This window comes from Haemaphysalis longicornis, unplaced genomic scaffold (genome assembly GCF_048455015.1).
Source record: "Haemaphysalis longicornis isolate Haplotype H1 unplaced genomic scaffold, Haemaphysalis longicornis Haplotype H1 scaffold_26, whole genome shotgun sequence".
In the NCBI taxonomy this organism is placed as follows: Eukaryota; Metazoa; Arthropoda; class Arachnida; order Ixodida; family Ixodidae; genus Haemaphysalis; species Haemaphysalis longicornis.
In genome coordinates, this window is record NW_027526319.1 from 3,703,498 (window position 1) to 3,723,232 (window position 19,735).

Consider the following 19,735-nt stretch of genomic DNA (forward strand, 5'->3'; position numbering starts at 1 on the left):
CAGCCCCACTGACGCGGATTGTTCACTATAGCGGGGCACTAATCAGTTGGAGCCCCGCAGTGTACTGAGGCGAATCGACGTTGAGGTACTCTGAACCTATCGCACGTTTTTGTGTCACCTTTATGTAATATCGCACACTTTTGTGTTGCTTGCTCCTTTGCGTCCTGTGCTACGTCCCGCGAGCGCCCATTGTGCCATGTTAGGATCAATATGCTTGCTGCCTCATCGGCTGTAATCCCAATCTGCCTCTTTTACGTCACATGCATGCCGGCTGGTATATTCTTCACCTCGCCTGCCTTAACTACACAACAAAAGACTCGCTACCCCATTCTCAGTGTGCACCCAGTCTTAAACCCACAGTGTTTAGAATTCACCCGGATGGTGCAGAACGCTGCCATTACATCAATATCGTGTCAGAGTTGAAAAATCTGGTCCAAGCGTATCAGCCGAATAACAGAAAAAGAGGGCGCAGCAGCACTTTCTTTGTAATGTTCATTTATGTCGTTGCTATAATCCTCATGTGCACTGCTTCCAACTACAACTAAATAATATTTAAACATCGCAGTTTGCATTACCCGAAATGTAAGCCAGCAGTTTTACTGTGAATACCACCACCGAGAGCAGGAACAGGCCCAAATACAGTCGAACACGGATATATCGAACACGGGTATATCGAATTATTGTCTATATCGAACTCATAAATTATCCCCTTGAAAATTCGGTGTAAAAGTATAGGAATTCGTACGTTTATATCGAACCGTATTTTTCCCGACATCGGGTATATCGAACGCCGCGGGAGCTGGTAGGTGCTCTTCGGCGGTCGCTGCACCCCCGATTGAGGTTGGGGAGGATGTGGAGGAATGCGCGGGCATGGCGAAGGTCGGGTACGGGAGGCGACTCCTCGATAGGCTTTTGATGAACCATATATATTGTTACGTGGCGGCAGGACAATGATGAGGCGAACCATGGGTGACGATGAAGTGATGTATTTACAAGATGTTGCCGCAGAGCGATGCGATCTATTTACAAGCGGCCATGAGCGCTCGGGCCAGCCGCATCCTCTTCGTCGTCTTCGGTGACGGGTTATGGCGCTATGGGGCATTGTCCACATAGGTGTTCCGTGACATCACCCCCCGGTGGAGGACGACCGACCCGGTCGAGGCCAGGGCAAAGACAGGGTGGCGAAGCGGATGAGCAAAACGATGAGAACATGTACAATGAAGTCCTTGCCGCCACTGATGATGTTGATTGTCGCGTTGAGCATCGGCCCCGGAACAGCTGTGACCACCGCCGACCCCACGAGGCAGCGTCCAAAGTTTTCGGAGAAGCGCCGGAGATCTGGGCGGGGGGGATGTCGTCGGCTATACGTCTGGTCGTAGCTGGTCAGTTCGTCTGGTCTCGGCGGGGCATGAGCAGGGGACACGGGGCTGGGGAATGTCGCGTCCGTGGCTCACCGGGGCTGGGGCGGGCCAGCGCATTCCAAGAGCCAGGATGAGACCGCTTCACGAGGCGAGACGGGGTGAAGCTCGGGGCCGGGATGGGACTGGAACCCGCACCCTCCACCAAAATGTTACGTGGCGGCAGGACAATGATGAGGCGAACCATGGGCGACGATGAAGTGATGTATTTACAAGATGTTGCCGCAGAGCGATGCGATCTATTTACAAGCGGCCATGAGCGCTCGGGCCAGCCGCATCCTCTTCGTCGTCTTCGGTTACGGGTTATGGCGCTATGGGGCATTGTCCACATAGGTGTTCCGTGACATCACCCCCCGGCGGAGGACGACCTCGTAACAATATGATGACAAGCGCTTGGAACGGCGTGAAGAAGGAGACCGTGGCCAACTGCTTCCGCAAGGCAGGCTTTGTGACGACCGAACTTTCCGAAGCTTGCGAAGACGGCGACGACGACGACGAGTGCATGGGCGACACGTTTCGTGAGTTGTCGTCCCTTTTCCCGGCTGCTGTTCCAGCCGGAGTGTTTGCCGACGACTTCTTGAACGCTTACACCAATGTTCTGGCTGTTTCGAGCCTCGGTGACGAAAATATTGTAGCTGCGGTCGCAGGAACCCAGGCCGATAGCTCGAGTGGTGAAGATCGTCCGGACGGGGAGGCGGCTACACGATCGTACTCCGCGGGTGAAGTGGCCGCTGCGTTAAGCTTGATTGGCCGTTGTTGCGGCGACATAGAAGGAACTGGGCTGTCGCACCTGGACGGCCTCGAGAAGATTGAGACCAGCGTCTTTAATTTCATTTCCAGGACGAAGAAGCAGGCCAAGATCAGCGATTTTTTTTTTCACGGAAATGGAATGCGCCCATCGGTAACTGATCGTTCGCCATAGGTGAGGTCTCAGAGCCCATATTTTTTATATCGATTTTTTCATATATCGAACTATTTCGCGATCCCCTTGGAGTTTGATATATCCGTGTTCGACTTATATAGAAAACATTTTTTCTCAAAACATCACCTTGATTCCACGTGGTTCCTTGCATGTGGGCTTTTCAATTTGTGAAAATATAATCGTAATTGAATTTATAATTAGCCACTGATTTTTTTAGAGATTTTTGAAAGCCAAATAAAATGCCTTGGTGTGCATGGGTGCCATAACGTTCGTTACACACTAAAAGCCGATTCGGCAATTGAGCTTCACAGCTGTACTGGTATATAACCAACCCATACAACAAACCATTAAAGTTTGGGAAATGGCCAGGTCCAGCGCAGAACTTGAGTAGAATGTTCGGTGTCCCATGTGATATCACGTAATGCAGGCATGATGTTCTACAACGCGAGCTGTCATGTTGTCTCTCTCAGATTTAGGCCGAATGTTCAGCGGGTGGCCGTTGTTTGCGAAATTTCTGTTGTTGGTGGCGTAGATGAGTTAAGTGAATGCATTCTGGTGAAGCTGAACCAATGCCTTGCGGAAACGGCGGTGTTCGCAGTTCAGGGACATTGCGAAACCCTGAAGTGTTTTGTTTGTACGAACATTTTCTAACCAAAAGAATGTATTTCTTGCTGGAAATTTGGAATTATAATGTGCTCAAAAGCAACAAACTTTATGATTACCTAATATTTACATCAGGTAATACATCCCATGCGTCAACCCATTAGGGTTTATTTCTCAGCAATACATAGGACACCAGCTGCCTGTTGCTAAGTGAAAACTCATAAAGACAAAAAGGTAGCAAACGCCGTATAGTTTTGTCCTTGTGTAAGATAATCAATGAGACCATAAGAAATTCGACCTCGTCGCTGGAACGGCAGGAAATGATAATCGAGGAGGCATCGCGTGAGGATTGCCCACACCGAGCAGCATCCAGTCAGGAGCCCTTACAATGTTCGCCTCAGAGATGTCCTCATCATCACCGAAAGGACTGCTGAATTCAACGTCATCGCTGTCGTGCCTTCCGGACACAAAACAAACGCTGGTATCCGAATGAGGAAGCTCAAAAGCTTTTTGGGTTGAATGGCCCACTATGAGGTGTCGCCATCACTGGACGTAGTTTTCCCAGAAAAACAACGCTCGTTTCGCTGAACGAAACGAAATTCTCCAAAACGCGTTTCTATCTAGCAAGCACCGCGCAGTTGAAGGCGTAATCGAGCGCTTCTCAACCGGAAGACTGAAGAGGAGAACCTTCTCTGGTAGCAGGTGCTCTGATCAACCAAGACAGTCTCTGGACGCTTGGGCTAGGCAATTATGCTCGTGGAAAGAGTTAGTGAAGAAGCGCTCGTTTATAAATAACGGCTCACAATTGTTGTCGACTCCTTCATAGCTGTATACATGAAATTGGCCTTTACTCGCCGTAAGGCATACCGTGCTTCAAAGTGGGAAGTTTTCTTTGACATACAGCGCGACATATATGGGTATGTTTTTTTCAGTATACGAATTCAGACGTTCCGAACAAACGCGGAATGAACCTATGCTTTGATTGACCCTCACTGTTGCAAAAAAAATTTCGAAAAACCTTTCCATGTCTCGGGAGTTTTGCTCAAATTTCCAATGGGTAGGAAGTCGCACAATACTTAATTTCCTCTATTTTGAAGATTATGCGTAATGTCCCCTGCCGTCTTCGTTTACGAGGTTTAACTGGTATAGTTTAAGTGTACATGACGGAAGTTATGGCTTCTTAAAGTTGAACACAAACCAACAAAGCAAGATTATGGGCAGATCAAGAATCCTGCAAATGCAAGGAAAATGAGAGACCACTAAACATCTTTTGAACCGCTAAAGGACTGCTATCTATATGGTTTAATGACACCTTATTGCCACTATATTTTATTCTAAGTCCAGTGGCAGTCGACCCTGTAACGCAGTTTCACAAGAAATGCAATCAAAATTGAATTATAGCCCAAAGTGACCCAATCGCTGCCCAATCACCGTCTACTGAAATTTAAGCCTCTAAGACACCAACATGCATAAAATTTTCTTCATATGTGTTTATCCCATTATGATGTGAAGCGGCGACTTGCGCAGACAACGTCCTGCTAGCCAAAGAGACAGGAAGAGAGAGAGAAAGAGAGAGAAAAACTTTATTATAAAGACAGCCCTAGTCCGAGCTGTCCTGCCACGGTCTCTTATTTATGAGACGGCCGGTCGTTGATACCCCAGGTTCCCTTACTAGCCCAAAGGTGATGGGCCGAAATTATTCTTTGGGTTGTGAAAAGCACGTTACCGTACTACGGTGTGTTCCACTATTACAGTTATTGTAATTATTCGCCACTAATAATAAAATTACAGTATAGCAGAAGGCACAGAATGAGACTAGACTCCACCAAAGTGCGATACACCCTCTCTTGATTCCGCCATAAACGCACTGTTTTAAAAACGACGCCTCCACAAGAACACCCTGCATGCAAATAATGCACGCGGGCCTTCTCTTAAAAACCGTTACGTCACATAATAGCCCACGAACAGAGTTTGTTATAAAAAATATTTACCACAGATCACTCTCCCCGCACTGCCATACACAAGGTTGAAACGAACAAAGCAAGCGAGGCGGCCAGACGACACTCACCAAAAACACAAAATACAAACGAATTCCCGTGGCTGCGCTGGTTTGCACACACCTGGTGCCGACATTGCAGTAGCTTTGCGAAAGGAAAAAGCCATGAACAGCTGGCTGGCCTTTGTAATTAATTCAGCTGTCAGATGTTTAGAAATTCCTGTCAGTGAATATACTAGCTGAGGTAAAATTATTCATCTGCTGCGAACATCCTGCGGCTCTCACACGTTCTAACCACAGTGCGTGCAGCTGATAGCGATGTGAAAGCGACATTGGCCGATAGCACGCCGGATGTGGGCAATACTAGCTGACCCAAACTACTGCTCCACGCTGCCGCAGAACGAGGCTAATGTTTAAACCCGAAACCACCTTGTGGAGCCACAGCCGGTAGTGATGCCTCAAAGACGACCGCCGATGCTAGCATCATAGCGACAAGCGAACTCCTTGACAAGCAGAACTGAATGATCGGAGAAGGAGCAGCCGCAGATTTTATAAGCGAGCCGCTCGTCTTATCCCCTATATAGCCGCCAGGCCGCTCCTTTGTCTCGCACTCTGTGGTGATATTCTGAGCTTACATGCCAGTAACGGCAAAAAATCCCCAGCTGAAACTTTCCAATATATCTTGCACGCGGAGGACGAAAGGGGTCTCGTCGGAGCCAAACATCCATAACAGCAGTTAACCGCGCAGACCAGCTCACGACCATTCTAAACAACAAAATAAGTGCTGGCAGCAAATGTCTAAAAACAACTTCAGTGCTCCGTATAGAAAAATACTTCGTAAAATCAAGTTTCGTTTGTGGGGTTTTAAACTTGTTAAACAAGGTTAAAAGACGACGTTGTGAATCAGTTTGCATAGACCCAGTTGCAATGCTCTCAACAGGCAGTGAGAATTCCGCTGTTATTCTGTGTCCGCAGTCTGTGAGGCATTGCATGAAAGAATAGTGGATAGTTATAGTGTGAAGGGGATATTTGTGATGCAAAAAACAGCGAAAGAAAGAAAGGACAGACGAAACAAGGACGCAGGCACAGCGCTGCACATGCAAGTAATATATTTTTAGAAAACAAACCCGACAGTGAATTAAATGCATCTCTCTACCTGATACGTCAAAACACACTATAAAGAAGCGTTGAACACCTTTGTAGTGCGTATAGAAGCGGCAAGCACTAAGCACGTCCTAAGTAACTCTCTGAAACATAACATCTTCTAGCCACAGTGTTCCCGACGGCAGAGGACAGCCAGAACGGCGGCAAGGGATGGCCAATATAGAAGTGTAGAGTAGTAGCAAGCCACAACCACGACTCTCGAACATCGTAGACTACGCAGCGCAAGCTTCGCCGCACAGCGTGTGGCCTGTCTCTGAGCTACACAGAATGATTCTGTAATTACATTTATTGCATGTCGGCGTTACATTATATGGCGGGTAATGCTTGCGAAAAACAATTTTTTGCTTAATGGGGCACCAATTTTCTATACGGATATTTTGAACGCTCAGTCATCGTGAAATAACATTTTTTTGCGTAAAATGAAGGAGTTTGTACATTCGCGGTTCTCACTTTCCAAAATTTGATTATTGTACATGTTGTCTAGCAGGAATCAACAGCCTTGCAATTAACGGCCTTTTAGGGGCGAAGCCCCGTAGGGGATGGGCTGTTGGCGTCTCCTGTCATCGTCGTCGTCGTAATCGTTGCCTCATGTAGTCATTGTACTAAAACACCGGGAAACTTGTTAACGCCTCGCGCTAAAACGTAACGTGTGCAAAAAAACTCTACGGAATCTTGCACTCATGCGCAAGACTTGAATTACGGAGATGTCCTAGGTGAGCATTGAAGGACGCCTAGTTTCAGTAGAACGCGCTGCCTTTCGGATCACTGTCTCTTCGTCGGCCGTGCGAACTTTCCTCGGCCGGGCCATGCCGAGAACTGCGAAGACGCTGCGCGCGAAGGGCTCTCCTACGATACTGAGCGCATGCCCACGCTCCTCTCGAGTGCGGCGGTGGTGGTTATCACGTGTCTTTCCGTTGTACAGTGGGTATTGCGACAGCTGCGCGACGTCTACGCGGTGACGTTCCTCGCGGGGAGTTTTCGGCACGCACGAACCCCGAACTTACGGACAGTAACAACGGCTCTGCTGTTAAAAAAACAGACACTCATTTTCGCCGCGCCCTGGAGCGCTTCGTAACGCGTACTAGAAAAACACCGGGACACTCGATTACGCCTCGCGCTAGAGAGCATCGCACTTAAAAGAAAACAGACTTTTACAAAAATGCTCCATACCTATGCCCCCCAACGGCTTCATCTCCGTTGGCAAAAGCACCAAGGCGCAAAGGATGCAATTATACAATGCATGATTCGCCTCTCCCCAGGTTTCACGTTAGTGGAGATGACCCGGGATTTTTTTCTGTGACCTGAAAGTATTCGTTCTACCTTTGGTACTACCGTACCAGATGTCCGTTGCAGCGGAGAAATCTCTTGCATTCAGAAAAGAATTCCGGAAGTTACGGCAATTGTCGGTAATATTGCTTAAGGCGTTATTTTGGAAATGTTCCCGGGTATCAAAAATTTCCAAATCAAATAACGGCTACGCATTAATCAAGAGCAAAGCGACCAGAACAAACTCTTCAACGATACTTTTTACAGTATGTAACGTAAAAATATACTAATTATTCGCAGCACAAATATGACGTTGCTGTCAACATTTAGGCATGCCGTGGCTCCGGCCATCATACGATCGAAGGCTTCAGTCACCCTTTTTACACCCCCGAAGATCATCAAGAATGTACTTGCGTCGGTGTGGGTAAATAGAGGTAAGATTACCCAGACGTATCGGTGATCAAACATGTGTGACGGACTTAAAGAAGCGGAGCAGCAAAACAACTTGGTTTAAGAAGTTAGGCACACCTTGAAAAGCAGACTTCTATAGGCCGGCTATTGTAGTATAATATGGTACCCAGCCCACGAATTTCTAGTAACGGGGATAGAAGCAATCTAGAACCGCTCGGCTCGTTTCATCCTGTCCAACTATAATCGCACTGCTAGTGTGTCTCATATAAAATCGACATTGCTGATGCCTAATCTGTCGTTGCGGCGCAAGATCCTCCAATTATCTTTGTTTCACAAAAATTATTTCCGTGTGCATCTTCCCGAGTTTCTTTTGTAGGCCCCACCTTACATAATACCGCGTGTCGAGCATCGCTACACTCGCGTTTCCCTGGAAAACAAACGCATTTTATCATTTATTTTTACCGCACAGGGTGAGTGAGTGGTATCACTTTCCCGAGCCATTAGTGTCAATACCTGATAACAAGTTACGGGTTTTTCAAAATAAATAAATAAATAAATAAATAAATAAATAAATAAATAAATAAATAAATAATTGAACGGGTTGCATTAGAACCACAGTGCCAAAAGTAAAGACTATATGGTAATGGGAATTTAGAATTCTGGTAATAACCAGGTGAAGACCGTACACAGGAAGGAGCAAGCAAGATTGGAATAAATATTCAGCACAGGACAAGGCGAACTTTACGGCATCTCTAAACTGGGCTTACAAACAAACTGAACATATTTACGCAGAAACCTAATTTTCGTGCATCTGATGGTAAAACCACGCCCTTGTGAAATCGTGCGTTTCGTTTGCAACGCCTACTGCTTCCATTAGTGGTTATTCCGGGCTTTCAACCTCACTGTGACTGGCTTACAATACGGCTTGCAGTGGAACAAGCAGCCGAAAGATTCTAGTAAAAGTCCCTCTGCCAGTTACCCAGTTCCATTCGAAGCACGTTGTCCATATTTACAAGTTTGACCATATAATTATGTGGTCCCGCTCAAGAGACTAATTGCATATAATTATTCGCAGCCTCAAACATGGGTAAACGAAGTAATGCTTGGATAACGCTCTGTATGGCCTTGAAAGCGTAAATGCTTACACATGTGAGATGTTATTTCTCCTTACTGCTCCGGAACTTAAACGTTCCAGCTTTCTGACTGCAAATTTGAAGAGTCCTTTGCAATCCGCGGTCTTCATTAAAGTAAATTGAAGATTCGGACCAATTTACAGAAAACAAGAGCTTTTTTCCTTGGATGAAGTTGTTACATAGCCAGTCGTCTAACGTTTCTTTTATTAGTAATGCGTTTTCACTGCATGCGCAAACTTTGTTTTCCTGGCTATGTGTGCCTGTCAACGGAATCCGTCGCACGGAGTAGTCGCTGATCGCAACTTTGCTACTTACGCTTACTGTGTCTTTCTTTCGTGAATTGCTTCTCGGCAGAGTTATGCTTTGGAATCCTTATATTAATGCTTGTCGACGCCTGTTCGTTTGCATTCCCGCAGAAATAAGCATTACACGCACTTGAAAAAATAAAAAGGCTTCATATTACATTCTTTTTGGACAGCGGTTAGCCACTAAAACGAATGCAAATGCAAGTGATCTTACAAGTGCAGCTTTATATCGCTGGGCGAAATACAATCTGGGGGTCCAATGTACGCCGAAATGCATGGGGCAGATAGATGCGTGGGGCTGCGTTTATCTCTTTGAATGAACAAAGGGCGAGCATCGAGCTACTGGGGCAAGCATAGATCAAGCGATTTATGGCGGGCAAGTGCTGCTGGCAGTGCGGTGCTAGTGACGTCAGCGTGGCAGTTGTAAACATCCGCCACGGGTCACTCCGAATTGGGGCGGCCACACGTCATATCTTCTTCCACATAGCAGGCAAAATAGGATCAGCGGTGACAAGAGCGGGAAAGGCGATGAAAGAAAATTCCACAACCACGAAAAGTAAAACGAAGCAAGACTTTAATGCACAATAACGAGTAACACCAGAGTAAACACCCGCAGTAGGGTACAGCTTCTCTGGCAAATAAAACAAAGACAGCAAAAATTTCTCATTCATACAGACTCCACCCCTTTCTTTGCACTCCTGTGCACCTGTGTTGTACTATGTCTAAAGACTAGTACTGCTCACGGAAAAAAAGTGCGCGCGTAAACGATGTTTTCAGTAGCAGTTGTAACTCTAGACTGCAGAAAAGTGAAAACTGTGTGTATGGTTTGTTTCAAACATTGTTAGTTCCACCTTTGCCTCTTAAGATATAACGAAGACGCAAGTTGTAATACTTCGAACAGTTACTCCCAAAACAGTGGCGCAAAGAGTTTTGTGAATATAGACATAAAATATTTTCTTAATACTTGTGTAGGATAAGTACACATATGTTTCCGTAGCTTTCGTCTAGCCCTAAACAGATAGTGGTTCACTGAATGCCTTTCCAGTCAATACAAAAATGAATTAACTGCACGCTCACCTCTCAAATAATATTTTCGAGCAGAACACCACCTTTATGTTTTCACTGCTAAAACTTTCTTATTGGCACCGCTTGTGTTCTGTAAAAAAATAATGAATTTCCCATTGACCACGCAAACAGATCTGATCAGGTCGACAGTAAAGATCTGATAAGATTTCTGCGCACACGGCGCGCGCGTAGAACGGTGGTTTCCATTGTATTAGAATGGTTGCTTAAAAATCGCGAAAAGTGAACGGTTCCGAATCAGAAAATACACGCAACAATAATGAAGAAGCACTGCAATAGCATACCCCTATCTCATAAATCAAGCATAGGTATGTACCTAAATCGGTCGTAGATAAGTTTACTTTGTGCGCGAGAAATCGACGCACAGGTTCCTTCTTCCTTTCCGATTTGGGCTTTGGAAGGTTTGACGATCGATTGGACGCACTTTCATCGAACGTTGGGTACAATTTCGGCGATGGTTATGACGCAGGCTTGACGCAGTTCCGATGTGAGAAAGGTTTTGTTCATCTCACAACTATCTCTAGGAAGGGTTGATAAAGTTCAAAATAAATTGAACTGAATTGATTTTCCCATCTACACGCTGCAGTTTCTTGGCATTTTCTAATCCCTTGAAGCTGCTAATAGAACCGAGCAGCATAATGGACCACAAGATTGTCTAACACTCCTTCATGTTCAAAAAGTAGGCATTAAAACAATTTACAGCGCACCTAAAGTACAGTTTTGTTTCATTTAAACAAAAAATTCCCCGGGCACTTAAGTGTGATTACGTGCTTTGAAGGAGAAAGGCTCGCAATAATATTAGGGGCATTTTGACTGCTACATCGTATTTATCCGTCTGTTTCTGTGCTTTCGTATCTCTCCATTTTTGTACAATTTATATTGACCGGCTTCTTTTTTGCTGCACCATGTGTCTCTCTTTTTTCACGTCTGTTACCTTCTTCTTTACTGCGTGAATAATGTCAAAAAGCAAACTGGCGCGCACTACCCCTTTCTAGAATCACAGTTCTGCGTGGCAGCTGTGCACCTTTTCTGCTCACTTGCCATAAGGTTCTGGTGTAATGAAGCACGTACAATTCTGCAAATTTTACGACTCCAATTTCTAGTGTTGTGAATGATGTAAAACTCGGACAGGATTCTCGTGAAGCGCAACGTTTCGTGTCAATCACCACACGGATGTTTGCCATGCAGAAAAGAACAATAACAACGAAAAGAACTTTGCCTCTACCGCTGGTGCCGTGCGGAGACAGCAGGGTGCTAGCTCATTGGTCTGCTTTTATGGAGACCCGGTTTTGAATTCCGTCGCATCAGATCATCGTTCTTTAAAGACGATAGTATTTCTGGGGCTATTTAAACACAAAAATTCGGTCTGCCTATATTTCTGTATGTATCGCTTGGTTCAGCTGCCTCCCCGAACCATGAACATATTCGTTAAGAGGCATATATTTTGTAAAACTTTTCAAAGTCTGCAAACTGGTACAGTACTACGAATTGGAAACATGTTAAAAAAAAACATTCGGCATACTTGAGGCCAATCATGAATATATACCTTGTAGTATCGGCGTCTTTATAAGTAAAAAAAATGACGTTTAAGCCATATTGGTGACATCAATTAAAACATACTTAAAGAATACTTTCATTGATTTTTATGGATGCAGTCGCACCAGAGAGGACACATTGAACCCTAAACATTAACAAATGGTCGCTACACATTACGCGCGCGCTGTATGAACGTGTAAAACAATATTCCTAAATATATTCTGCGGAAGCCGTAGGACCGGGACAGGACGTTTAGGTGCCACAGTTATAACGTCAGTAAGACTTAATCCGCGAAAGCTTAGTATAAGGTATATGACACTGCTATGTTACCCTTATTACCCTACATGGAACGTCAAATGTGGCCTGCTTGTGCAAAAAGCACAACTACGAAAATTCAATTGTTTTACAGGGGTGTGTAAAGACGATACAGTATTGTACAGTTTTACAGTTAAGCTACGTGAAGCCTTAAGTAGCTTTTCGACTCTTATGTTGCACCGAAATAAAAGGGACGACCCCTGCAAAATTCCTGCAAATGTGTCCGAGACACAAGACTCATTCGTGCCCTTTAGGTACTATAAAGACAGTGCTCATTAAGGTATAGGCCGGGTTACAATAAGGTGAGGACGCGTAATTGAGCTTTTACGGATAGTCAAACCCCGAATTACCTTGTTAAAACTAGGTGTAGCGATATATAAATTTCTGCGAAACCATGCTGTGTCGCTAAACACTGTTACATGCGTATGTGGGCGATGAGCAGCGCGAAAAGGTTTACTTTTCATTGATTTGGCCGAAAGAAAACTATAGACAAGAAGAGATAAACCACTCACCGATTACGTAATCGTATTTCGGCAGAATGTTCCCAATGTCGACGACGGCATCGGATGGTATATCAAACATATTAAAAACAGACAACAGTACCGAAAACAACCCCAGCAATATGCTAACGGTGATCCCGAAGCCACTCACTGAAAAGTTCACAACGTTCTGTATCAAGGTCATTACTGCCCCCATATCACAGTAATGTGTCTCCAAAGCGGCCGCGAAATGATCCGTTTAGTTGCGTGTCGAGCACTGAGATAGCGAAGACAGCTGCACCGACGTGAAGCGTCCGGCACGTGGGCATATCAAAGCAACCTTAGTTTTGCATACATTTAAAAAAATTTTGTCGGATGATCTGTTTGTATTTTCAACCAGCGCGTTCAATGCCCCAACTTATTCTGATTGAATAAGTTAACCCTCAGGTACAGTGGTTATTCTTGACTAAATAAGTGTAACGTGGAGGATAAAAACCTCCGGTAGAGCCGACATAATAATTGGCTGTATATATTTTTGCTTATGGAAAACGTTGCCGAAAGAGGATAGTCTTCTGCAAACCGCGGAGAGTAGCAGCCTCTCCTCCATGCCTCCGGCGTTTCACGCTGCTTCCGCGCCCTCTTCCTCCCCTCGTGGGTAATACAGATGAAAGTTTGTTCAAAACGATCGTCTTTTCTTAACTTGACCTTCCTTGTGCACTATAGTTGTTTGGATATGTTGTTTTCATTGTTCTTAAGAGGTCGAGGAGAAATTTCTAATATTAATTTTTTCGTTTTATGTGGCATCTTTTTAACATTATAACTCAATATTTATTGGCTTGCGCGAAGAGTATTCGTCATGCTAGCCTCCATTAAGAAACTCGAGCTACCCCCAGCATTTGGCGATGTTTTGCCTAAAACATGCTTAATATTTTTGTTTGCTTAGCAATCGTGATATGTTCGACGCATGGAACCTGTTGTGGTACTTTGGAAATGTCTCGCTAATATGTACTTTATGACAAGCCTTCCTTTCAGCTTTTGGCTCAGCGACTGAATGGAGTGGCAAACCGGACACACCGTCCAAAATTTTTGATTTGATGTAGCCCAAGAAAAACTATTTTGTTTCGATAAGAAATATGGGCGGCATATTCTTAATTCAGGATGCCGAGGACTGCCCCCTCTGACAGAGCCTGATTTACTAGGCACTCATGGTTCTCAACACCACAGCTGGTCATCCCACCCTCTCCGCGGCTCCAGGTAAAGAAAGGAGAGGATGTAGGTTGTGAATGCTACCCCAATAAAGGTAATAGATCGATTATAGGAAATCGTAGCTAGGGCACTGTTAGTGAAATAACTTAAAGCAAATTTGAAGGAGAGCGGGGTATTGTAGAATGAATCTGTTTGGTGTCGCCACCACAAGCCCAACTTTAGAAGTTTACAGTTCAACGTTTGTTGCTTAGCTTTGCTTACGTGTTTTGCGACACTTTTCGCATTGAAAGCACCATCCCCACTCTCGGCACATAACCCTTTCCACTTCAGTTTGACTGATGGTTCCAAAACAAAAGTTTAAATTTTTATGGGCTGGTATGGCCCTAAAAAGAGGAAAGCCAAATTTTCCACTGACGAGTACAGCAGCCGCCCAAAATTCATCGCCTAATCAACCGTACCAACTTCTCCACACAAACGTAGCTAAGGTAGCAGCCTACAAGCTAGCGGTAGTAGTGGGGTCCATAAAAACGGGGATTGGTTGCTAACTGGTTGGTTGCTAAGCGGCCAGGAAAGGACCGCTCATCAAGAAAAACTAAGCTCAATATTTACAGAAAGATAAGCAATGCATTTACAGAACCGTTTAGGAAAAAAATGGTAGTAGTTGCAAAAATAAAACATAAAATTCGAAAAATGAGATGCCACTCGAGAAAGCATTAAAACTACGACAAACCAAAACAAAGAAATAAAAAAGGAAAGAAGGAAACAGAGTCGTGCAAAGTTGGTAAAGAAATAAAACAATTTAACGTGGCCGCGTGTCTTCATCTCACTCGTCTTCGTTTGGCTTTTCTTGCGGGTGGTTGGGAGAAAGCACAGAGAGCATGCTGGGCCTGCCTTCGAAGATATCTTCCTTCTTTCCCGGGCTGCCAGCTTTAACGTTGGCCTCGATTGACTAAGGTGTTTCTCGGAGAATAACACATACCACACTCGGGAGGATTGGTCAGTGGTGTTTACCGCAGCTGTTCGACGCTCAGCTGCGTTCAATTCATTGATTTATATTCGACTGCAGTGTCAACGGGTCCACCCAAAATTCAGATTTCCTCAATGAAGAAGAATAAAAGATAACGACGTTAGTCCCATGAGAAGCCCGCAGCAAATTCACAACTGCGAACTTCCTTAGACGCCGCGGCAATCTTTGGCCATGTCAGTGCTGTAGAAGCACATTTGGTAGCATGCTGCGCTTTAATAAAACGTGAAGTTTGTGTCCTCTCCGGACCTAAACCTACCTGAATTAAATCAACCGCACTTATTAAAAAAATAATGGGGAAAAATGATGTAAGCTAGCGTTCTGTAAACAAAATAAATCCAGGAAATAAAGACGTAGAATTGCTCGGCTCGAACCCACGGCCACGACGCTACCCTCAAGCCCGCAGTCTTTTATACTTTATTGTCGGTCTAGAACACCAATGTAACACATAACACCAATTTATGTAGTGGAACAAATAAACAAACCATTAACCTGATATGGGCTGGCGTTTGCAATTTTTGCAATTTTTGAAGTGGAATTCTTTCAGCAAAATAAATCCTGGAAATGGATAGGTAGAATGGCTGGGCCAGAACCCACGGCCACGACGCTACCCTCTAGAATACTGGCCTTGGTCCCGTTTACCCCTCTGTATACCGCGGTATGAATTCACGATAACCTTGCCGCGGAGGGTGCCCGTCCTCATGCGCTAACATCTATGATATGTGTAGCAGGCCACACAATGAGGTCAAAAGGTGCTCCTTCATGTTTTTTACTGAAAGATTCGGATGCAGTAAAGATGGTTGTGGTTCGTTTCCCCGAAGTCCGGTGTCGATCAGGAACCCAATGGCCCGGGCTCCCGTTGATTTGGCAGGAGGCTGGCAGGGCGATGGTGTTGAAGCTCTTGGAGACGGCGGTCAAATTGACGAACTCAAGGCGTTGGAGTTGATTAAATGAAACGAAGAGTTTATATACAGCTATTTACAGTAGGAAAACTGGGTACATGAGTAGTAAAGGAAAAACTTCAAACTTCAGCTACACGCTAGCTCCGAGTGCGCTCAAATCACTCGAGCTCCTTAACTTCGTCTAACTCTCCTATTCTCGGAGCGTGCGCAAACCGCTCGAGAAACGACGGCCGAGACTCTGTCTCGCCGCAAGATCCATCTAGTAGCCTGGTATGGCTCTGCACCCTAAACTTCCGACGCGATCCTAACCTTTATCCTAGGGGGCTCACAAATCTCAACCTAGCTTCAACGGTCGAGACTCCTTGTCCCGCCGGGAACTGCCCAGCTCGGCGCTCAGACAAGAACGATTTCCAACGGCCAAGTTCGGCCTTATAAAACATCGAGATAACCCTCTCTCGGGAACGCCCCTTTTGCGTTTGTACACGCGTAAGGGAGTGCCCAAATTCACGTAGACAGCCGTCACTGAGCACGCCACGGAATATTCAATGAGGCGCCGCCATCTTTGGGTCAGTGGCACGCTCGCAGACGAGCTGGTGCGCGCGACCCCGCGGGGTGAGAGCGAAAGGCGGCGACGGTGCACTGTGCCGGCCGGGGCGCGTTAACAATGGTGTCTTGGCGGAGCGCGCTTCGACGCCGGTAATGTCACCACCTCCGCGCGTCACGCGGATGGTTCCCGAAATCCGGCGGCGCTGTCTGCTTTCTCCATTGGGGATTATCCCTGTGGTATGCAGAGGGCCAGACAATCCGTCTCCCGTGCGCGCCGTGACGAATTGGCGACGGCTGTAGCGTAGAGTCTACAGTGCTGGGCCACCAGACAGAGTGGCGGGTTCTCACGCGCAGCCCTGGCGCCTGGCCGCTAATCTCATAAATGGACCTTACAGATGCCATGGGAACTTAGCGGGACCTCTTTATGGATTGTCCTCTGGAGAATATCCCGCAAAAATACCCCAGCGCAACGAACCAAAAACTGCCATCTATCGTTTTTCGCAGTTGGCAAATGTAACTGTGAGTTTTCCACGGCTCAAAACGCCTTCCACCTAGCATCTAGGTTCCAACTGACAGAGTGCCTGTGTGCCACTTGAAGAATAGTGACTTTACTGCGGCGTTACCTTCCATTTATTTGCGATTTTTTTTCACATTTTCTTTTTACCCAGTACAGCACTAGGCTCTATACAAACGAACCGGCAAAACAAAATCGCAGATATATTTATGCATTTGCTGGCGTGTTAAGGAGGACTAGAAAAACGTGGGAATAAGAACGAGCCGACATAACCATTTCCTTAAAGTACTCATGCCCTCCACCTCGCATGCACAATGCGGCTACCAGAAATATTGGCATATCACGCGCCAGCCCAACGGCCATAACACTCCCCAAGAACAGATCGCGAACAGCGCGCCATTAAAAATACGGGTTACCAGCTGTCGTACATACAAGTGCGTCAGCTCCAAGCCGCCATTTCGGATAATCCTGAGCAAGTTTGTTCAACTACATCTCCCATGCTATCTCCCAACTAAAACCTGAAATACCTAGTAAAGTTTCTGGTCATTGGTCAGCGCGAATTACAGAACCTGCATAACTTCCCAGATCTCCGTAACAAAAATAGTTCTCACCGCGGTCCTCGCAAATATTGCAGCCTTTCCCTCAGCGACTATGGCTTGCCTGTACGAGACTTCAGCGCACGTTAAAGATCTCCAGGTGGTCAAAATTAATCCGGAGACCTCCACTACGGCGCGCCTCATCGCCTGCGTTGCGTCGGCGCGTTAAACCCCACAATCAATCAGACTATGGCTTGCCACCCCAACATGGCTCGCTGCCACGGTACTATTCGAATTCAACGACGAAGTACTTTTATGAATGGTCACCCAGCTAACATAGGGAAAGGTCGGTGGTGTTGATGGCCATTCACCAAGCCAAAAGCCGACGCACTTTGCCTTATCCACAAAACCACCTGTCACAACAGCAAACTCTTTAGAGCGAAGCTCATACGTATAACACCCCAATGCAATCCCAGATCCTTTACTCGGTGCCGATTCTCCGCTCCTCTTCGCCGCCTCTGACGCCTCTTGCACGAGTTAAATACCCCTCGCCACCCCCAATTTCTCTTCGAGGTTGTGCAAACGGCTGATTAGGACGCTAACGACATAACGATTAACTCGCTTTGGCATGGGGGCGTGTCGTTACCTCGACGGAACAAGAGCGCTAATTGAAGAATTGAAGAAGTGTCGGCACACACAGAAGAGCAAATGTGCCGAAAACAACAAAGAAAGCTCATGAAGAACGTGCGGCCAACCAGCGCTGCCGGCTCAAGTTCCACATTGTCCAGAAGTTGCAAATCCGGCCCGTCTAAAAGCAACTTGCCCGCTTGGAACGCCGACATGAGCCAATTTAGGTTGTTGAGCTGGAATGGCTCTGGGAGCGACATTTTGTAGCGTAAGCTACAGTGGCAGAGGTTGAGCAGTTTCGCGTGCACCCTGAAGGGCCGTGCTGCGCAAGCGCGAGGGCCATTGGATTGAACTGGATTGTATTGGATTGGAATAAATCGAATTGGATTGGATTGGAAATCCAATCCAATTGGAGTACGGGTGTGTAGATAATTGGGCCTGCACATTTGCGGGTCAGCGAATTCAAGAAGAGTGACGTCATAGCCGCGGCAGACGCACTGGCGCCAGCGCGTGCATCTGCACCTCCGTTGCGCAGTAGCCAAGTCTGACGCTGCGCCGGAGCCGCTTGATAGCCGTTTCGCGTAGCTCCTGGAGAGCCGTGATGCGTATGCGCGAGGATCAGTAACTGAACTGGACTGGACTGTATTGGATTGGATTGGATTGCTGAACCGGAGTTCACGCTAGGTGTATCCTGGCATAGCGCAGCTAAGCCACTGCTAATTTTTTTATGGGGTTGTTTCAGTTTAAGCACGAGCACATCACCAGTTTTCGGTGTATGCATGCACGGGAGTGCGGTTACCGGAGGAGGAGTGACGGGATTGATTGATTGTAGGGTTTTGCGCCCCGACGCAACGCAGGCAATGAGCCGAACTGTAGTGGAGGGCTCCGGATTGATTTTGACCACCTGGGGATCCTTAACGTGCGGAGAAATCTCGAACACACGGGCCCTTTTGCTTTTCGCCTCCATCAGAAAAGCGGCCTCCGTGGCGGCGAACGGAACCCGCGACCTCGTGCTCAGTAGCATAACACCATAGCCACTGAGCCACCGCGGCGGGTGAAGGAGTAACGTGCCCACGCCGCTAGGCTTCATGACCTCGCCGATGACATGCCCTTTGTGCTGGTATGAGTTTTAAACGGGGACGTCGCACGTCCCATTGCGACCTGTCTTTTCTCCTGCGTTGTAGGGTTGTAGGTTGGGTCTCTGTGTTACACAGACAGAAATATGCCTACAACGCTGGAGAAAGATGGAGAGCCCCATGTTTTTCTGTTAGGATAAAGATCAAGTGTCCAAATTCCATTGAGCTCATTGGCTACAGTGTTGCCAACTTTAAAGTTTTCGCCCTACATGTAGCGTGTTTTAGCCATTTTTCTCTCGTGGCAGGTCCGTAGGCCCATTCAGCCATTTTTTCGCTAGGCGTCGCGTGATTTGAAATTTTGAAAATTGAACCCGCTGAATTATCCCTTCATCCAACAGATTGTAACGGCAACATTGCTGCTTTATTACGTTTCCGTAGCTCGATCCGCACCCAGAGAGATAGACTAATCAGAAAACGACAGCGAGACAGCGGCATGTGCGCAGAAATGGAAAACGTCATAATTAATAATGGAATGTTAATATTCCGCAAGAAAGACAGCTTTTCTCTTTGATCAGAATGGAGGATAAAGTGCCTATCGGCATACGGAAGAATGAACACCGGCTAATGTACAGTGCATGATAATGTAAATCTTTATGACTGTCACCTGTATGGC

At 46.3% G+C, this 19,735-nt stretch overlaps 1 protein-coding gene across 1 annotated transcript in view; it reads right to left on the minus strand.

Annotated features, from left to right (window-relative positions):
- LOC144172831 (glucose dehydrogenase [FAD, quinone]-like) overlaps nucleotides 1-18,246 on the minus strand; it is a 61,736-nt gene extending 43,490 nt beyond the window's left edge. The window contains exon 1 of the mRNA XM_077701455.1: nucleotides 18,183-18,246. Within this exon, the coding sequence (XP_077557581.1) occupies nucleotides 18,183-18,246 (64 nt within the window). The remainder of the gene's footprint in view (nucleotides 1-18,182) is intronic.
- Between the last annotated feature and the right edge of the window lie 1,489 nt (nucleotides 18,247-19,735).